Here is a 21,060-nt window from a genome sequence, read left to right as displayed (position 1 = left end):
TTGAGATTTTAATAAATATCAGCATATATCTTATTAATTTGTCAAACTTACACAATGCATAAGTATTTTTCAAAAATAGGGTTAAAGTTAAGTTTATAGCTTACGTCATCCAGGCAGCAAAATGCTAACCTTATGAAAAAAAGCACATATGTAGTTTACTTATCTGTATCATTATTAGGTGTGTTTTTATTAAGTATTAATACTTATAAAGCGGTAAAAAGTTTATAAAGCATATTCATATTTTTAAATATATTTTATTGATTTTTTTTTACAGAGAGGGATAGAGAGAAACCGATGAGAGAGAATCATTGATCAGTTGCCTCTTGCACACCCCCTACTGGGGATGTACCCGCAACCAAGGTACATGCCCTTGACCGGAATCAAACCCAGGACCCTTCAGTCCGTAGGCCGACGCTCTATCCACTGAGCCAGACCGGTTTCGGTCATATTCATATTTTTAAAATCTCATTTGACTCTTTTATTATTGACTTGAAAGAGAGAGAGAGAGAGAAACATTAATTTGTTGCTCCACTTATTTATGCATTCATTAGTTGATTCTTATATATGCCCTGACCTGGGTTCGAACCCATTACCTTGGCATATCTGGATGATACTCTAACCAACTGAGCTACCTGGCCAGGGCCTCATTTGATTCTTATAGTAGATAGGCTAAATACCATGTCCCCATTTTACAAAATAAGAAACTGGGCTTTAAGGAAATTTTAACTGACTTATTCAGTTGCAGAGCTTGTAAGGGTCAAAGTTGGTATTCAGAACAGATCTTCTGATAACAGATCTTGTGTATTTCACATGAAACTACACTGCCTTTGGGACTGCAACCTTTTCAAGTATTTAGTATTAAAATTCTTCAATACTACAAGTCTAGTTTTATAAATGTGTTTTTTTTTAAATATATTTTATTGATTTTTTACAGAGAGGAGGGGAGAGGGATAGAGAGCTAGAAACGTCGATGAGAGAGAAACATCGACCAGCTGCCTCTTGCACACCCCCTACCGGAAATGTGCCCACAACCAAGGTACATGCCCTTGACCAGAGTCAAACCTGGGACCTTTCAGTCCGCAGACCGACGCTCTACCACTGAGCCAAACTGGTTTCGGCTAGTTTTATAAATGTTTTTAATATGTTTTTATTGATTTTGAAAGAGAAAGATGCCTTCCACATGCCTTCTGACCAGAGATCGACCCTGAAACCTAGGCATGTACCCTAACCAGGAATCGAACCAGTGACCTTTCATTGCACAGGACAACACTCAACCAACTAAAGCATACCAGCCAGGGCCTAAATTGGCAGTCGGACATCCCCCGAGGGGTCCCAGATTGAAGAGGGTGCAGGCTGAGATGAAGGCCCTGCAGAGAACAGAGAACCATGGGGAGCGGGCCTAAGCTGTCAGACATCCCCTGAGGGCTCCCGGATTGGAGAAGTGCAGGTCGAGCTGAGGGACCCCTCCCCCCATGCACGAATTTCGTGCACTGGGCCTCTAGTATGATAATATAAAAGAAGGAGGAAGTAAAATTACACAAAAATGCATATGTTGCCATTAAATGTCAAATTTAGTTCTGTGCTTTCTGACAGCCTTTCCTAACCATTACTGTTTTTACAGCATACTTGCATCAATCTCCTTAAACCTACTATAATAACAAAATAGGTTTATCTACATTCACTTTTCTCTATTCAAAATTCACCAAGATAATAAGTTATTTCTATAACAAATGGGAACACATAATTCTGCTGTTTAAAAAATCATCAATGACTCTGTATTCACTAGAAGGCAAAGCCCAAACTTCTTAAACACAGGATTCAAAACTCTGCAATTTAACTCCCTAACAAATGTGTTGGGTTAACTACCTGTATTCTTCAAATCCTTTAGGTATTAACGAGTCCTGAATATCTTTCCTCATCTTTCTGAAGTGACTTTTTTAACTTGACAAAATTTTCCTTATCCTAATTATATGACTTCAGACAAATTACTTAACTATCTGCTTCTTTTTCCCACATTTGTAAGCTAGAAATAATGTCAATATCAATCTCAAGTTTTTTGTAAGGAATAAATGGGATAACATATGAAAAGTGCTTCCAACAGCATCTGCACTTCTACCATCATCCTTCTCCTTATAATGCCTACTATTTCAAGTGTTACTTTTTCATTGACGCTTTCTGGTTGCCAGAGAGAATATGTGCTTCCATAATCTAGCATTTGGTCATTCCTCCAATTTACTTTATTTTCTTGTTTGTTTTCATACCATATTGTGTTTTTATGTGATCATGGTGTGAAAGAGCACAGGCCTTGGACCTAGTTTCAATTCTTAGCCATGGCTCTTATTCATCATTGTACAAAGTTAGATTATTTTACATTACTGAGTTTCAATATCCTTATTTGTAAAATAGGAGAAGAAAACATCTTATAAAGGAGATAGTAAAGATAAAAAGAGACAATAGAAATAGGTTCAACATAGATAGTCATTGACAAAACTTACTTTCTTTTTTTTTTTTTTTTTTTTTAATCTGATAACTAATGTTGATGTCTTAGAGGGCAGGGTCTCTATGTCTTTTTATTTTTACGCCTATAATTCATGGCACAATTCTGGCTTTAGGGAGTAATCTCTGAGTGTTTATGTTAAACTTAAATATAACTGCAGTACTTTGCCATTTTAATACCCCTGGTTTTCAAATAAACACAACCAACAGATGGTAGAAGGCTTTATCTGTAACCATTTTCATAATGTCCTGGGGGAAAGCCTTGATTGAAATATTAGATATTTTACTTTTTTGCCTTTTAATCTTTGCTGTCAGAAAGCATAGAACAAAATTTGGCATTCAGTAGCAACATATACATTTTTGTATAATTTTACTTCCTCCTTACTTTTATGTTTATTATCATGTATGTCTTGCTAAGTCACTTTTCTATCCATTTTGAAAATAGGATAGCATATAACTAAAAATGTTAAGCTTAATTTTTATGACATTTCAGGCTAATATGTCACAAATAAAAAGTTATTTCAGTTACTTTTAAATTGTTCCTTTTTAAGAACGTAATGTCCTAAAATAAACTAGAGAAATGTGGTCCAGTGTTGATTTATGAACCACACTGCCTCTTAAGAACTATTAGCAAAGATGTATATTTCTTCATCCCAATGATAAATCACACAATTCTGGGACAAACACACATATGGTTGTGTGTAAACTAAGATAAGATTATAAAAACACAAACATACAACAAATCAGAAAGGGATCTTAGTTTGAACAATATAAGCCAAATCAATGCTAAACTCAGTTCTAGATTCAATGAAATTTACCCATTGTTGTACTCCATGGAAGAATAGCACTTGCTACATTTAGGAGAAAGAGATAAAGTGAGGAATTTCAAATAGAAATGATCAAATAGAAAAAGTAAAAATTACTTTTGTCTCTAATTTGGCAATTTGAATAGATATTAATGCCATGAACTATCAAAAGGAATAAAGAAAAGGGATGAGATTGGTAGAGGAAGATGATGAGTTTATTATAGGACAGACATTTTGATTCTGATTTACTTGTTTCTCCATAACAGTGTTTCCAAGAAGGAAAAAGTGGTACAAATTTGAGACTTATCAGTATTTAAGAGATTTAAATATAGACGTGGAGTATGATTTAGAAAAGGGGTAAAAAACTGAATTTTAAGGAATCATTTGAGCAGCAACAACAATGTAAGAGGAACATGCAAAAGAATTTTTTTTAAGTTGAGAGGTGGACCCCTGGCTGGGTGGCTCAGTTGGTTGGAGTATATCATCCATACACCAAAAGGTTGCAAGTTCAATTCCTGGTCAGGGCACATACCTAGGTTGCAAGTTTGATCCCCAGTTGAGGTGCATATAAGAGGCAAGCCATCAATGTTTCTCACATCGATGTTTCTCTCTCTCAGTAAATGATATTTTTTACTCTTGGCTCTTACCTGCACAACAGTTGATGAGCTTATGTTTGCTGTGGGTTTTTTTCTGGTCTCATCCTCCCACTTTTGAATCTGTATGTTTATGTCTATTGCTAAATTGGAGATATTTTCTGCTATTATTCAAATTTTTTTTAGCTCCCCCTCTTCTTTTGAGACTGAGATGACACAAATGTTTGATCTTTCATTATTGTCCTACAAGTCCCTGAAACTGTTCATTTCTTTGCAGTCATTTTTTGTTTATTTTTCTTACTCCGGTTGCATGTTTTGTATTGATCTGTCTTTGAATTTGTTTTTGTTTTTCCTGTTTCCATTCTACTCTTGAATCCTTCTAGTGAGTTTTAAAATTTAGTTACTGAATTTTTCAGTTTTAAATTTTCCTTTGGTTCTTTTTAACGTCCTCTGTTTCTTTGCTGAGACTTCCTATATTTGTTTCACACATGTTCATAATTGCTCATAGAAGCATTTTTATGATAGTTAATTTAAAATTCTTGTGGATAATTTTAATATCTATGTCATCTCAGTATTAACATTTGCTAACTAGTTTTTTTTCCCTTTTGAGTTAAAATGATCCTGGTCCTTGGTATAAGGAGTTATTTTCAGTTTTAGCCTTCAAATTTTGGCTATCTTATGAGCCTCTGATTTCTATTTTAATCTTGTTAGCTGTTATAGCCAGACTGGGTAGTAGGCAGGCTTTGCCCTTACACATATCTGTAGATCTATGGTAGGATGGTAGGTGGGGCCATCTCTCAGGCAGAGCATCTGTCCTCCCATTTTTGAAATTGCAGTATTTCCATTTTTCCAGAACAAAAAAGCATTTATAAATTATTCTATCACTCTTATTCCCACATTTGTATTAGTCTTTGATCTCCAGTGAAATATTTCCTCAGTCATCTTAGTTGAATGAAGCTCATCCTTTAGTAAAGTTATCAGTAAATGTTTCTGTAAAGGACATAGAAATTATTGTAGGCTTTTGGGTTACATGGTCTCTGTCTCAATAATGTGGAATAGTTTTGCTAGGACATGTTACCTTTAACATATGTCACCCCCTCTCTTCTATGAAGTTTCACACAAGCTTGGGGCAGGAGATCCAAACAAGAACTTGAATTATAGAAGTAATTTGAAATTCGTAGTGTTCTCTTGGTAATGCTGAAAGTGTAGGCTATATGTACTTTAATTGCTCTTATTCATCTATACAAGTTTTTGAAGGAGTGGAGAGATTTGAATGCAGATGGCTGCTATTATTTAGCACAAAAGAATGTTTTTAATTTGGATAAGCCTAAAAGGAACATGTGTAGATTTCACATAAGACCTGTGCAATATTCCTCTGTGAAGACACCAACGAGAGCTACATATAGGCTGCTTGACTTTGAATGAATCAACAAATCTGAGCCTGATTTTTGTTTTTTTATTATTTGCAAAATTAGACTTGTATAGGGCATGTTTTATACTCTGTGCTCTTTAAGTGGGGTCATTTTTCAAAAGCTTTGCAAATAATTAATTTTTTTAAATGAAATAAAAATGTCATTTTCATTTATTTGATTTGTTTGATATTCTGAAAAGTCATTTATATTGCTAGATATGTTTGAAAACTACTAGTATAGAGAGATAATCTTTTTGGTCTCGTCTGGACTTAAGGCTGCATAGTATATTGGTTTCATTTTGTATATAAAGTGTTTTCTTGTGATTATTAGGTTCTCAATTTGTGGGGGCAGGTATAATTACTTTTCTGCCTGTTTTTAAATTCATCTATCTGATGTATAACTGCAGGAGTTAGGGTAAAAGTTTCCAGACTTCTGTGTGTCATTTTTGTGAAAAGTGATCCTGAGGTAGGCTTTGAGAGATGGCTACCTACTGCTTAATAGATTTATCAGGTAAGTAACCAGGTTCAAACATAAAATTTAATTACTTTTTATGTCATCACCCCTGAGATCTATTATGTATTTTAAGCATTCAGACAAATACATAAACTGCCCTCTTTTTTTTCTTTTTCCTTCCTCTAGATTCTTGTAGATACTGTTTGGGCTCTGTCATACCTGACAGATGGAGGTAATGAGCAAATACAGATGGTTATTGATTCAGGGGTTGTTCCATTTCTTGTGCCCCTTCTGAGTCACCAGGAAGTGAAAGTTCAAGTAAGTACTTTTACAATTTTTCTTTCTTATATAACAACGAGGCTTCATTTCTGTCTATATGCACCTGTTTTCCATAATTCTGCTTTTTTTATACTGAACCTGATTTTGTTGATTTCCAAATCTTTATCTCACCCAGATTCTTGACTGAGTTTTAGACTCATTTGCCAATTGTCCTTAAGCCCTCAGACAGAAATAATAGGTGTATCTCCTTCCAGTGGACAGGGGCATAGTCCACGCTGGAAACCTTGAGTCTTCCTTTCATTCCCCCTCCATTACAAAATCCTGTCCATTCTGGTTACATAGCTTCGTGTCTATCTCCTTATGTATCTAGAGCCACTGAGTTAGTTCAAGACTTCTTTTCTTTCCTCCAGATAATTGCAATAGCATCCTAGCTGCATTCCCTCCTCTCTCTCTTTCTTCCCAGTTTCTTCTCCGTATAATTGGGTGTACATGGCTGATAGATCTGTTCATCCCACTTCTGCCAAAGTCACTTTCTAGATGGAAATGCTTGCCCATTCCAGGCTTTTATTACAATCTTCCTGTGGTACCAGATTAGTAATAGATAAAAAAACAGCTGTTAAAAATGGGCCTTTACATTTTTTATTTTAATTTTCTTTTATTTTTTTAATCTTTTCCTGCACAATTTTCCCATATAGTTCCATTTTTCACAGACTAGTGTTTAAAATTGCTTCTTAGTTCTGTGCAGTGCTTTGTGTGAGGATGCAGTAAGTGGAAATCATTCACCCCTTGAATTTTTACATTTTCTCAGGATTATGAACAATAGAGAATCCAATTCATCATAAACAAATAAATTTATAGAAAATATTTTATCCCATCCCAGACGGCAGCACTCAGAGCAGTTGGCAACATAGTGACTGGCACCGATGAGCAGACCCAGGTTGTTCTCAACTGTGATGTCCTGTCACACTTCCCAAACCTCTTGTCACACCCGAAGGAGAAAATAAATAAAGTAAGGCATATATCCTCAGTGCATTTCTTTCTGTCTGTAATCTCATTTTTAACTGTTCCTTTGTTTCATTGTTGCTATTTGATTGTGATTTTCTTCAAAATCACAGCAGTTAAGATGAGAATTATTTCAAATTACTTCTGTAATTATTTTCAGTTTTTAATTGCTTGCTATAAGTCTCACCCTTTTTATCACAGGATAAAAAATACTTTTATACTAACTAGGGTTTTTATTTAAATAAATTGAGTAGCAGCAACAGCAAATCAGTAGTTACTCGATGAGAAATACAAAATCTCTCACTAGATGGCTGTATCTTTTATAAACAAACTAGAGGGCCGATGCATGAAATTCGTGCAAGAGTAGGCCTTCCTCGATCCTCCCTCCCAGCCAGGGGCAGCTGCCTGGTCCCTCCCTCACAGCCTTGGCGGCTGCCTCGATCCCACAGCTGCAGCACTGGCTTTGTCCCAGAAGGACGTCCAGAAGGACTTCTGGTTTGAGCATATTATGCTTTTATTATTATAGATAGAGAAACCATATTTTAATCTCCCTATGAAATTAGATTGGATCTAAAGATGTGGGCCTGAATTCAAAGATAATAAAAATTGCTTTTTTTTCAAGATTTCAAGCTTGAGGTACAAACTTATTACTAATTAATTGTTAAAAATGTACTTAAGTCTTTTTGTGTCTGGCTTATTTCATATTGCTAATGTTTTCAAGGTTCATTCATGTTGGAGCATGTATCAGAACTTCATTTCTTTTTATCATTGAATAAATATTCCATTGGACCTAAAGAACATATTTTGTTTATCCATTCACCTATTGATGGAAACTTGGATTGTTTTAACCTTTTGGCTATTGTGAATGATGTTGATTTATGAATATGGACATACTAGTATCTGTTTTAGTCCCTGCTTTCAGTTCCTTTGGATATATATCTAGATTTGCCAAGTCATGTGATAATTCCATGTTTAGCTTTTTGAGGAACTGCCAAACTGGTTTCCATAGTGGCTGTATCATTTTAATTTCCACAATGATAAGGGTTGTTGTTGTTACTGCCACCCAGTGGTATGAAGTGGTGTCTAATGATTTTGATTTGTATTTAGTTTAATGCGGTTTTAGCTGCCTGAAATGTCACCATCCTCCAAACCAGATAATTAATCATTTCTTCTATCATAGCTATATGTATGTAGTTGCTTGACTATAATAGTTGGATTCTTATGGAAAAGTATATTGTCAGAAATCATATTTTATAGATAAAGGGAAAGAAGCCAGAGTTTCTTACCAGTAGTCTCTGGGCCAATATTTTTATTATAAAATTTTCAATAATATGAGTGATTTTTATAGCTACCTAAATGTATTCCATAATTGAAAACAGAGCTGAGAAGTGAGGAAGCCAGACAGCAGTGAGTGGAGAGAAGTTTCAGCTTCTAAGTGAATTCAGTATGCTCTAAGTGAAGGAAGGTATCATGGCGGAAAGAAAAAAGACTCATAGATACTCAGCCTCAGCAAGTAGTTGCTTCAGAATTTTTCAGCTAGAGTGTTTGTGTTATTTGCATCTTGGGACCATTGTGGGACCCTAGAGGTAGGATTTACCAACTTGGTTTTATTCACTCAACATTTTAGCTATAAAATTTTCCAACATACAAGTTTTTCAACAATACTGTAATGAACACTCATATACTCTAAACACTGATTGGATGGCAAAATAAATTTATAATTAAATCTTAATTGCAGAGGAGGAAGAAGGTACACATTTGACACTAAAATTACAATAAGCCTGTTGGTTCATGACTTGTAAATCCTTAAGGTTGCAGGAAGATTAGTTATAAAGAGCCATCCTAGCCTAGTTAGATGTTGATTTATATCATGTAAGTAAATCATTTTATAATAGAGCAACTCACCTTTCTTAGAATTAGTTTTAACAAAATATTAGGAAATTCAGATATTTATTTCTTTATTTATCATCTGTCTTTTAGAGGGAGCTCATGCACCAAAAATGTAAAAAGCTGCATGAGTAAAGTTTTTTTTCTGACTGTTTTATTCTCTGCCATGTCACCATTGTTCAAAATAGTTCCTAGCTTATGGTAGGTGGCATATATTTTATTGAATGGATAAATGCTAGGTTAATGGGGTCCAAATATTATTAATAGAAATTTCCTTATAGTTTATTTAAATTGGGAGATTCTGTATAACCTAATCACTTTTAGATACTTTTTCCGTAATGCAACTCAGGTGATTTTCTTATGTATGTAAACTACATTAAAATAACAATATAAACACATTAAAGATACAATTTTTCAAATAAAGATGCCCTGTATTTTATTCAACTATAGGAAGCAGTGTGGTTCCTTTCCAACATAACAGCAGGCAACCAACAACAAGTTCAAGCTGTAATAGATGCTGGATTGATCCCCATGATTATTCACCAACTTGCTAAGGTCAGTCACACTATGAGTTCATCATGTATGTTAATATAACCAAAACTTTTTAAATAAAAAATTCATTTTATCATTTCTTTTGTAATCTTTAGGGGGACTTTGGAACACAAAAAGAAGCTGCTTGGGCAATTAGCAACTTAACAATAAGTGGCAGAAAAGATCAAGTGAGTTTGGAGAAACTAACTGTTCATATTGGAAAGTATACTGCTGTATCATGATTAGGAATTACTGATTGGCCCTAAACAGTTTGGCTCAGTGGATAGAGTGTCAGCCTGTGGACCAACGGGTCCTGTGTTTGATTCTGGTCAAGGGCACGTACCTTGTTTGCAGGCTCCTCCCCAGCCTGGGCCCTGGTCAGAACTTGTGCAGAAGGCAACCAATCAATGTGTTTCTCTCACATTGACATTTCCCTCTCTTTCCCTCTCTCTTCCACTCTCTCTCTAAAAATCAATGGAAAAATATCATCAGTTGAGGATTTAAGGGGAAAAAAATTAAAAGAAAAAAAAGAATTACTGATTGTTTATAAACCCTATACTGTGTTCTTTTTGAGGAAAAGATAATTACATAAATATAAATATTTTTCTCTTTTGTTGTCTAGGTTGAGTACCTTGTACAGCAGAATGTAATACCACCGTTCTGTAATTTACTGTCAGTAAAAGATTCTCAAGTTGTTCAGGTGGTTCTAGATGGTCTGAAAAACATTCTGATAATGGCTGGTGATGAAGCAAGCACAATAGCTGAAATAATAGAAGAATGTGGAGGTAAGAGTGGATTTATTAAAGAAAAATAGTGGAGCCATGGAACTCTGAAACATTAGTTCCTTAAAAGACAAATAATTAGAAAGAAAACTTAGGATACATTGCTGTTACATCAAGGGAGTATATTGCTGTTCTTTATTTATAATATTAGCATTCCAAGAGGATTTTCCAGGAAACAGTCCATACTTTGGAAAAACTGGTTGTGACGGTCACTCCATAACCTTCCTAGAGATTCACATTGTTTTTTAGGAAACACAAATACTCCTCCTGAAGTCACAATGTTGACAACATTAGACTGGAAGTATTTTTTTAATAAAAAGAAGAAATTATCCTAGAAATTAAGGAGTCTTGTCAGTGGTCACAGAAGTATAATTAGTTATAAAAGCGTAATTAGCAATTCAAGGTGCAGATTCGATCCCCCATTGGGGCACATTTAAGAGTCAACCAATGAATGATAAATAAGTAGAATAGATCAATGTATGTTTCTCCCTTTTGCTCTCTCTCCCCTCCTTTTACTCTCTTAATATAGATTTGTGCACCTGATATGTGGAGTAAATATATTGAGAATATAAATGAAGGTCTTGTACAGTTACTGTTCTGAAAAATTATTTCCAAAGTTCATTGTGACCATAGGATATAAGCCCCTATTCATTTTTTAAAAGAAAATACCTCAAAATTTAAAAACTAATTTTTTATTTTTCTCAGTTAATCCCTAAGTTTCTGAAATCTTATTTTTGCAGTTATATAAAAGTAGTAATATTTGGAAAACAAAGAAAAAGATAAAAATTATTATATGGGACCATATGATTATATTAAAGCAATCCAGGGAGATCTTAGTTCTGGTTCTGGCACTAACATGCCACACAACCTGAAGCAAATGCTTTTATATCTGTGTGCCACAGCTCCCTCATCCATCAGATGGAGTGTCGGGATGCTTTTATAACTGCCTGTCTTAGGGACCAGGGTACCTCATGGGCTTCTAAAGAGGAAGAAATTAGTGGGATACTGGTCCTCCAACCAGAACACTTTTTAGAAAAACTATTATCTTTGCGGGGCTGTGGGAGAGTAGCCTGAATTCTTTAGGATTTTTCATGATTAAAATGAGCATAGTTTTTATTGTATCTGCTTAATTATTATCTGCTTAATTTTGGGGGTAGGTTTGGAGAAAATTGAAGTTTTACAGCAACATGAAAATGAAGACATATATAAATTAGCATTTGAAATCATAGATCAGTATTTCTCCGGCGATGATGTAAGTATATATTAAAGTATGGTGTGTCTGCATGTACATTAAAGACATATATATATATATATAAATGACTGACTGTACATCCATCCAACCGACCGGTACTGGCAGTTTAAAAATAAACATTGACTCGCACATGCACGATACATATAATAAAGCTCTCAGTGGCGCCAATCTAAACAGAGTAGGAATAGTCCTACCTAAACCCATTTTCGGACATGGTCAGTTATATGTTGCTTTCTCTCGAGTTTGAAGGGCATGTGACAAAATTAAAGTTGTAAGTACTTCATCACAAGGGAAATTAGTCAGGCACTCAAACTGTTTTTAACTCTTAATATGATATTCAGGGAAATATTAGAAGTTTAATCAATTTATCAGTCATTGTTTTTATCAATGTTTTTATATCATGTCTTTGTTGTTATATCATGTTTATTGTTTATTTATTAATCAATTTATATATTATTTTCATATACAGTTTACTAATTTTCTTTCATCTCTGACTCTTCTATTATAGAGAAAGGGCAAATAGCAATATTAAAATATTTCTTCTAATTAATTTCCTTTCAGTGCACACCTCTAGTACATATAGAACTTTACTAAGAGTTTTTCTTTTATTATTATGAATTAAGTTATACTATATTTCTATCAGATACCCTTGGGGTTATATTTTTCCAGTTATTTATAAAACTCTAAATTTAAAAAATTGATGATTATTTTCCACCAGCCTGTTTTCTTAAATACTATGTCTGAAACTTCATTATAATAAAATTATAAAAACGGTTCTTGTTGCATTTGTAATCTGTTAAATGGGAAGAGATAGTAATTATAAAAGCTAGGTTTGTTTAGATAGGTACAATCTAAATATATGGGACCTTAAGAGCAGTGCAATTTTTAGATATGTGTTCAATTTTATATTGCTAAAGTTCTGAATAATATTACTGACAAATATTTTTAAGTAGTTAAAACATCTGTACAGAATTTTTTTTAAAGAAGTAAATCAGTTCTACTTAACACTATAATGTATAGTATCTTAATATAATCAGAATTATTTTTCTTGCTTTTTATAGATTGATGAAGATCCTAGCCTCATTCCTGAAGCAACACAAGGAGGTACTTACAATTTTGACCCGACAGCCAACCTTCAAACAAAAGAATTTAATTTCTGAGTTCGATTGAATGCAGCATCTTTCCCACATTCAGTATGAAGCACCACCAGATGGCTACCAAATGAGAAGAACAACTAAAGGCTCCAAAACACAAATGCCTCTTCGTTTTGATGCTTCTAAAGCAAGCCATGTCTCAGTCACTTTGCAGTTGCCAAAAGTCACTCTCACATGGACTGTAAATGCATATGCATGATTTCCTAAACTGTTTTAGAATTCTCCTTAACAATTTCAACTACCCTATTATTCCCTGTTCCCTGGTGCCACACGCTGACAGCTGCAATCTCCAGTTTAGAATATTCCATAGTGGTGGCACGTCAGCTGTCCACTCGATATTCCTTTGGAAAATGGTGCGCTGTGGATCAAGACACTTTGGTATGATGTATATACACGTTGGAAGACTTTAAAGAGGTGCAGCCTGATCTGAGCCTCCATCATTGTCCTCCACAAACATATTTTCATATTCTTTATGTGGAAAAATAGATTTTAAAGTACAAGCCAAATGATTTTCATTGGTGGAACTGACACACAAAAAGTAACTTTAAAAAAGAAATTATTGATTAAACAGATAAGTTTTGAAAAACTGTACTTCATCTACCAGTAATTGATGTGTTTGTTATCTGCCTCAGAAGCCAGGGTTGGAGGAAGAACTTTAGCTATGGATGGCCTTCGCCATTATACCTAATTTTTGAGAACAGCAAGCCCTATTTGACCACTCACTTCAGCCTGTGTGTTCCTGCTGTTTTGAAGTAATCAAATGCTGTGCATGGTGTTTTACCTGAGCTGCAACCTGTTATGGACTTGAACTTCTGTTTAAGTTGAAAGCAAGAGTCCCTGACTATAAAGAAAAAAACAAAGGTCTAAAGTACACATTGGTGATATTAAAAAAGAAAATCTTGCTTTTAGCTTTCAGGAGTTAATATTTTCATTTTCAGTTGATAATTGGATATGGTTGATTTGTATTGGGTTTAAACTGTGGAGCTTTCATGTTTACTGTAATTTAGTCTTAAAATATTTTTTACTTAGTAACCAGTGCTTTTGATAACGTGGTTGGCAACAGACCAGCAACTATTAAGGCGTGTCATCAAACTTCATTCTTCGAGTATTGGGAAAGTTAATTCAGATTTTACTCTAAGCATATTCGCAAATTAAAAGATTCAGACACGATCTGTGTAGAGGAATAATCTGCAATTGTTTAACATAAACCTGATTTGCAGTGATCTTTAAGTACTTACGGAAAATCTGATATTATTATACCAGTCACTGCTTTTGGTAAATTGTTTGACCCTGTTATTAATGAAAAATATGAATTTGAAGTTTTTAAAACTGGATAATTTATGCTGTCACCTAAATGGTTTTATTGCTATTGTTTACTGGGTATTGTTTTCCAATGCATTGATGTGAAGAGATAGAAAACCTAAACTAATTTAGTTCTCCAATGGGGGTGTGTATTTACTGTGATGAAGATGAGATAGATGCCATCAGAACTTTGTGAATCAGCTGGGGTGTTTTCACTGGTAAGCAACACATAGCAGGCGTACATTCATTACAAACATATGTATCTGCCAAGGTGGAGCCACTTTAAAGAGTGAATTTTGTGTCTTGTATCTAAAGTGGATACAAGCGTATGTTTAAACTGCAAGATTTTTACTTGCTAGAGAATCTGTTTTAATATAGTGGTTTCGCCTCTGATTATTTATAGGTTTTATAAATTTTAAAATCAATTTCTCTTTAAGGTGGCTCAGACTTTTCAACTCTTGTGCACATAAAATTGAGTTGAAGTTCATTGTGCCTTTTTTCTTTATCCAAATTTTGAGTTAAAGCTTCATATGGTAACTGCATCCTGTTCAGACACTGTAGTCTAAATTTTTGAAACTGTGTGGTGTTCCCTACAAGTAGGAAATAACAGAGTTAAAGCTAATTAAGGTCACAAATTTCGGTGAAACCCTTCAAGTCCAAATCTTCTTGATATTGTGAATTGTACCCCTTCCAGTTAGTTTCTCCTGGACTTTCCATACTTACTGACAGTTACCTTTTAAATTTTGCACACATTGAGATTAAATTGGGCCTCTATTGTGCCGATTCCTGTTTCCTCTTGTGTTTTAAGTGCAAACTAACATAAGTGAACATTAGCATCAAGTAGTGCAACGTATGTATGCATTTGCTTGATTCAATTTGTTGTGACCTTATCAGTTGGAATTGGAATTGCGCCATTTCATTGATAAAGAAAACTAAGTATATTGTTGCACTTTTAAGTTTTCAAAACAGTGTTGAAAAATTGCATTGTTTTTATTTTTTTTAAACTCAGTTAAAAGACTAAACTGTTCTTTCAAAAGAGGCATCTAAATGTGTTCCTAATTTTGTATATGGGCTTAGGTTTTGTAACCAATAAAAAAAAGCTGCTATCAAATATGATAAAACATTGAAGAACTTATTCTAAAAGTATCTTCATTTTCTAGTTTTGTTTCCTGCATGGTTAAATTAAATTTGGAACTATTTTTCAAACATCAGCCACAATGGAGACGAATTATGACTTACTCTTTCATTGTATTTTAATATCTCCTTTCAACTGTGATAAACACGACCATACCAGTCCTAGATTTAAGAGTATTTTGTGACAAATAAGTACCAAAATCTTTATTATATAATAATTTCCTAAGGTGCCATAACAAAGTAGCACAAACAAGGTGGCTTCAACCAATAGGAACTTGCGTTTGCACAATTCTGGGAGCTGAAAGTCTGAAGTTAAGGTGAGGGCTGGGGCTCTCGCTCTCTGGCTCCAGAGAGCATCCTTTCTGGCCTTTTCCTGGCTTCTGGTGGTGGTTGGCTTCTTGAGCTTATGGCTGCTTCACTCCAATCTCTGATTTCATCATTTCATGGCCTTCTCCCTACATATCTCAGGTTTAAATACCATAACTTAAAGAAAGATCATTTGAAATTTTTGACCTGTTAAATAGAGGTGGTGTCTTTAGATGAAATCTTGGTTTAATTAAAAGAACAAAGGAACAGCGAAACTGTGCCTATTCAAGTATTTTTACTTTTGTAAAATGCAACTTCAGATTATTTATGAAGGAAGTCAGTGTATAAGTAAATAAATGTGATTATAGTACTCCTATAGAATTTGCCATAATTTCCTTCAGAAGGGTTGTCCTTTTCAGAGGATTGATTATCTAATTACTGCAGGTGAAAATTTATGAATGTCAGTTGTCTTATAGTGATGGCTATTTTTTAACCCTAGTTGAACTGGCGGGGGGGGGGGGGGGGAGGTAATTAAATCTATTTGGAGAAAGGTAGTATAATTTCTGTACATTAAGCTGTAAATCTTAAGGCATATAAACCAAGGAGTACTTTGTGTAACCCATCACTCATTTGTCTGAAATTTAAAAGGAACTCTTCATGTAAATCTTGTACTTTACTAGCTGAAAAATAGTAGTAGAATGATTCTCAAAAAGTATTATATAGAGAAGGGGATATATAGATTTTGATAAATAAGTAGAGATAATGGGCTCAGTACAACATCAAGAGGAAGTGTCTGGGAAAGGGGATGCAACGTTTTCACATTCTTAGTCTTTCTTATTTGCTCAACAAACTTTGGCCTAAATCAGGGTGTCACAAACCCTGAAATACTGATATTTTGAGCTGTGTAATTCTTGGTTGTGGGGGACTGTCCTGTACATTGTAAGATATTTAGCAGCATCCTTAGTTTCTACTAACTAGATGTCAGTATCACCTCTCCACTCCCGTCTTAACAAAAAATGTCTACAGGCATTGCCAGATGACCTCTGGGGGTCTAAATTGCCCTTGGTGTGAATCACTATCTTGAAATAATTCCTGTACAAAACTCCACTCAAATTAGCCTAAGTCATGCCTTTTTTTTCTTTCTTTCTTTTTTTTTTTTTCTTTAATGAACAGTCCCAGGCTTTCCTCAGGTGCAGAAGGTAAAGAGAAAGAGGAGACAAAAATGTGCCTTGTCTTCTCAGTTTCAAGAGAGATCGGGGCCAGACCTAACCATATTTCCCAAATCACTCATCTGTGGGAACTCCTGGTAGTAATGAGCCTCATCTATTGCAAAGGACTTGGGGTGGAAATGGAAATAGGGGGTAACTAGTTACCCATAAACTTATTCTGTAGCTAAAAACCAAGGCATGTGAAGACTGTCGATTGACTACAGTCTTCCCAGCACTGTCTTGGAACAGTGGTTTTTCAGACATTTTTAATTGAAGTTCTCTGGGAAAGATGACTTGGACCAGAAAAGTCACAGCATACTTTGAAAACAATTTTTTGAAACATTGTGAGATATTGGCTTCATCAGGAAACTTGTAAGTTTATTTAAAATGATTAAATGCAACCCTTATAGTCCAGATGGCATAGCTCTGGTTGAGCATCAACCTATGAATCAGAAGGTCTCATTCCGGGTTGCAGGCTCAATCCCCAGTGTGGGGCACACAGGAGGAAGCCGATTGACGTTTCTGTCTTTCCCTCTGGAGTCCATAGAAATGTATTTAATAAATAAAAGCAGCCCTGGCTGGTTTAGCTCAGTGGTTAGAGCATCAGCCCATGGGCTGTAGGGTCTCGGGATAGATTCCCTGTTAGCACATATACCTGGGTTGTACCTAGTCAGGCACATGTGGGAGGCAACCAATTGATGTGTCTCTCACATTAATGTTTCTCTCTGTGTCTCTTCCCCCTCCCACTCTCTCTCAAAACCAATGGGAAAAATATCCCCGAGTGAGGATTAACAAAAATAAATAGATGATAAATAGATAAAGATTAAAAGCAGAGGTACCGTATATAAAGGTATCCAGACTATAAAGGATGTGTTTCCTGCAGGAATTTCTTCTATATCATCCCTCTTTTCTACCCTAACCAATTGCCATCCACTCGGTTGGGTAATTTTGTGTGTGTTTTTTTTCAAACCGGTACCCGAAAATAAATTGGACCTTGTTCTAAGTAATGTGTGAAGACTTGGCACAAGACCCACGGGACAGCAGTTTTACCTTATCTGATGGTAAGTAAAACAGTTTTATGGTAATACACGTTTAAGAGTTACAGAGTAAAGGACACATTTTGCATAACATTTTCAAGATTAAAAACAGATTTTTGGGGCACGCCATTTTATGGGAAGATCCCTGCAGGAGAAGTCCGTAGCGTCTGAGAAGCTAATGATGAGGCACCTCAGGTGAGCCTGATCTTTGTTGAATAGGTTTAGTTATTACCAAGTTTTCTTAATATTGAACAAAAGTCGCTGCTCTGAACTGGCCATCATTGTAAATGGACTTTTCACGGTTCAGAGTAGAAGTTTTGCTGTTCCCAGAGAGCAGAAGACGGATTTGTTCTTACCGGCTCTATTTCTCAACCTCCACGCCCATGCCTTTTCCCCTCCTAGTTATAGTCATTCCTGGGTCAGCTTCCTGTCAGCTTCATGCATCCCAGTAACCCTAAGAACTGAGCGTTATGTGACTAGTTTCTGGGTACAATGCAATGGGAATGTTCCATTATCTGGACACAATTCTATTAATGTGAAGGAGATTCAGTTATTTTACCAGCTTCATCATAATTAGATCTGACCACTAGTTAGGCATTTACACTTTCAAACCTAAATAGAAGAAGTATAAATGTCATACTGATTTTAGCCTAGTTTTCCTATAACATCAGATTCTTTTATCAATTGTATCTTTTCCATGTCTTTAGTCTTTTATAAATAACTAGTGACCTGGTGCACAAATTCCGTGCACATTAAAAGGGAATTAATTAGAGGAAATATTTTAATATTGCTATTTGCCCTTTCTCTATAATAGAAGTGTCAGCAATGAAAGAAAATTAGTAAAATGTTTATGAAAACCTTCCTCCTGTCAGAGTCTGGGGCACACCATGGGACCCAGAATCAAGTCCCTGCCCACCCACATGTGCCTCGAAATGGCACAAGACCCAGACCCGGCCGGCCCCACCCCCATTGGGCTGATTCAAACCCAGCCGGCCCTAACCCCATCAAGGCCCACCAGGTGGGGACATGGCCTCAGGTTGCCTGGCCTGGCACCGGGGCAGGGGGCTCGACCTGGGATCCCCCTGCCTAGGCTGGGGTGGGGGGGTGCACCTTGAGGTCCCCCGTCAAGCCCTACATGGCAAGGGGCACAGCCTCGGATCCTGTGGCCTGTCACCAGGGCAGGTGGGGGAGGGCATGGCTGAGTTCCCCTGGTCTGGCGCTGTGGTGGTGAAGAAGCAGGAGTGCAGTGGGCAGAGTCACTGGGAATGCTGTCTGGCAGAGGAGACAAGCCGTACAAAGGCCAATAGGAAGCACCATGAGGAGTTCGGGAAATGAAAGAGTATCACCTCAGCAAAAATAATGGAGCATTTCTTGGATCACATGATCTCACACATCTAGAGGAAATAATGAACAACATAAACTGATGAACAAAAATAGACCCAGAGAAAGAGAAACAACGATCAGACTCTCAAACCTCAGAGGGAAAGTAGGGGAGGGTGGGGGTAAAGGGGAAGAGATCAACCAAAGGACTTGTGTGCATGCATATGGGCTTGGCCAGTGGCCATGGACAATAGGGGGGAGGGGGCATATGTAGGGAGGGGTTTGGGGTGGGAATGGGGGGATAAGGACAATTATGTGAGACCATAATCAAAAGATATATAATAATAAAAATAATAATGGAGCAGCATACTGGGAGCAAGGGAGGGGCTGAAAAGTAGCATTTAGACCCCACAGCTTGGTAAGTCACATAAAGGATTTTGGTATTCTACGAGCAATTCTACGAGATATTTAAAAAGAGCAATGATATAAAAATTGTGTTTAATAAAACCACTGGCTGGTAAGATAAAACAGGAAATGTGCTCTGTGTTTAGTGATGTGTAGAGATCACATTAGTGAGAGTAAAGCACTGAAGCAAGAGAGAGTGAATAGTGTGGTCCATAAAGTGGGTGGAATCAAGAGATACTTAGCAACTAAATGGACAGGAATTGACAATGCCTTGGATCTGGAGTTTGGGAAGAGGGAAGTGTCAAAGATGATTTATAGGTTTTTGGATTGCCATATGGAAGTAGCCTAAGAGAGAGAACACTGGAAGAGACTCGCAGGGAATAGAATTTTGTTTATAAGCTTTTTTGTAAAACTGTCAAGTAGAGCAGTTGGAAATACTGGTCTGGAGCTCAGAGGAGAGGGCCAGGCTATTTGAATCCTCTGCCAGTTTCTGGTAGTCATGAAAGCAGGGGTAAGGATGAGTCTGTCTGAGTTCAGCATCTGAGTGAGGTCAGGGTTTGGTACTAATTGCTGTGGAGTTCCAGCCTTCCACCGGGATGTCCTGGAGGGTGAGGTTGCAGGTCCCTGGTCACCTTACAGCTGCACCACTGCAGTAAAGAGGGTGGAGGACTGTACTGAACCCCATAGCACCTAAGCTGCACCTCGCACAACAATTTCAAAAACAACTAAAGTCAGAACGGACTTCATCCAGTAAAGAGGGAAGAACTAAAGATCAAGAACAGAATATGAAAAGAGTGAATCTAATTAGTTTCTGGATTTTTTATTTTACTCTGAAGCGGAGTTCAGGGTAGTCACTAAAGAGTGATATAGGGTAATGGGTAGGGAAATCCAGTTGAGAAAGATGTTGAATATATAAAAAAGCGATTCAAGTTTTCTAAGTTAACAGAATTGACCATACTCCTTCAGGCATCAGTTACCTAATAGATGCAAGGGACACAACAGTAGACAAGCCAGACACAGCCCCTGGCCTTGTGGGGCATATATTCTAATGGCAAGAGCCTAGCAATAAGTGTGTAAATAAATAATTTTATCTGCTATATAAAAAATGATATAGGGACCCAGCCCGAATGGCTCAGTAGTTGACCTATAAACCAGGAGGTCACATGGTTCCCAGTGGGGGACATGCGTAGCCAATCAGTGGTTCTCACCATTGATGTTTCTATCTCTCCCTCTTCCTTCCTCTCTGAAATCAATAAAAATATATTTTAAAAATAAAAATAAATTTAAAAAATGATATAGGGAGTAACTAGAGGAGAAAGTTACTGAACTTGTGTTCAGTCCCAGAAGTATTTTTTTGATTGTGGTAAAACATACATAACATAAAATTTGCCATCTTTACCATTTTTAAGTGTACAATGCAGTATGTTAAGTATTTTTACATTGTGAACCAACACTCCAGAACCTTTTCATCTTGCAAAATTGAAACTCTATAGCCATTAAACAATTACCTTTCTCCCCAGGCACTGGCAATCACCATTCTGTTTTCAGGATTGTGACTAGCTTATTTCACTTAGCACAATGTCCTCAAGATACTTCCATGTAGTAGTGTGTCAGAATTTCCTCCTTTTTATGGTTGAATAATATTCCATTGTGTGTATATACCACATATTTAAAACAACAAATAATCTTCTTTAGCATAAG

General features: G+C 36.1%; 2 protein-coding genes across 5 annotated transcripts in view; one reads left to right on the top strand and one right to left on the bottom strand.

The window, feature by feature from the left end:
• Window positions 1-15,759, top strand: part of KPNA3 (karyopherin subunit alpha 3) — a 96,501-nt gene extending 80,742 nt beyond the window's left edge. For all 4 annotated transcript variants that reach the window (XM_084879404.1, XM_084879403.1, XM_084879406.1 and 1 more), the window contains 7 exons: window positions 5,947-6,078; window positions 6,920-7,048; window positions 9,379-9,483; window positions 9,576-9,647; window positions 10,082-10,244; window positions 11,399-11,493; window positions 12,555-15,759. In XM_084879404.1, coding sequence (XP_084735530.1) covers window positions 5,947-6,078; window positions 6,920-7,048; window positions 9,379-9,483; window positions 9,576-9,647; window positions 10,082-10,244; window positions 11,399-11,493; window positions 12,555-12,653 — 795 coding nt within the window. In that variant the 3' untranslated portion in view covers window positions 12,654-15,759. The remainder of the gene's footprint in view (window positions 1-5,946; window positions 6,079-6,919; window positions 7,049-9,378; window positions 9,484-9,575; window positions 9,648-10,081; window positions 10,245-11,398; window positions 11,494-12,554) is intronic.
• The window catches only part of ARL11 (ARF like GTPase 11), a 139,449-nt gene that overhangs the window by 76,661 nt on the left and 41,728 nt on the right, over window positions 1-21,060 (bottom strand). The window lies entirely within an intron of this gene.

The sequence above is a fragment of the Pipistrellus hanaki genome (genome assembly GCF_964339955.1).
Source record: "Pipistrellus hanaki genome assembly, chromosome: 3".
NCBI classification, from domain to species: domain Eukaryota; kingdom Metazoa; phylum Chordata; class Mammalia; order Chiroptera; family Vespertilionidae; genus Pipistrellus; species Pipistrellus hanaki.
This window is presented reverse-complemented; position numbering and strand designations above follow the sequence as displayed.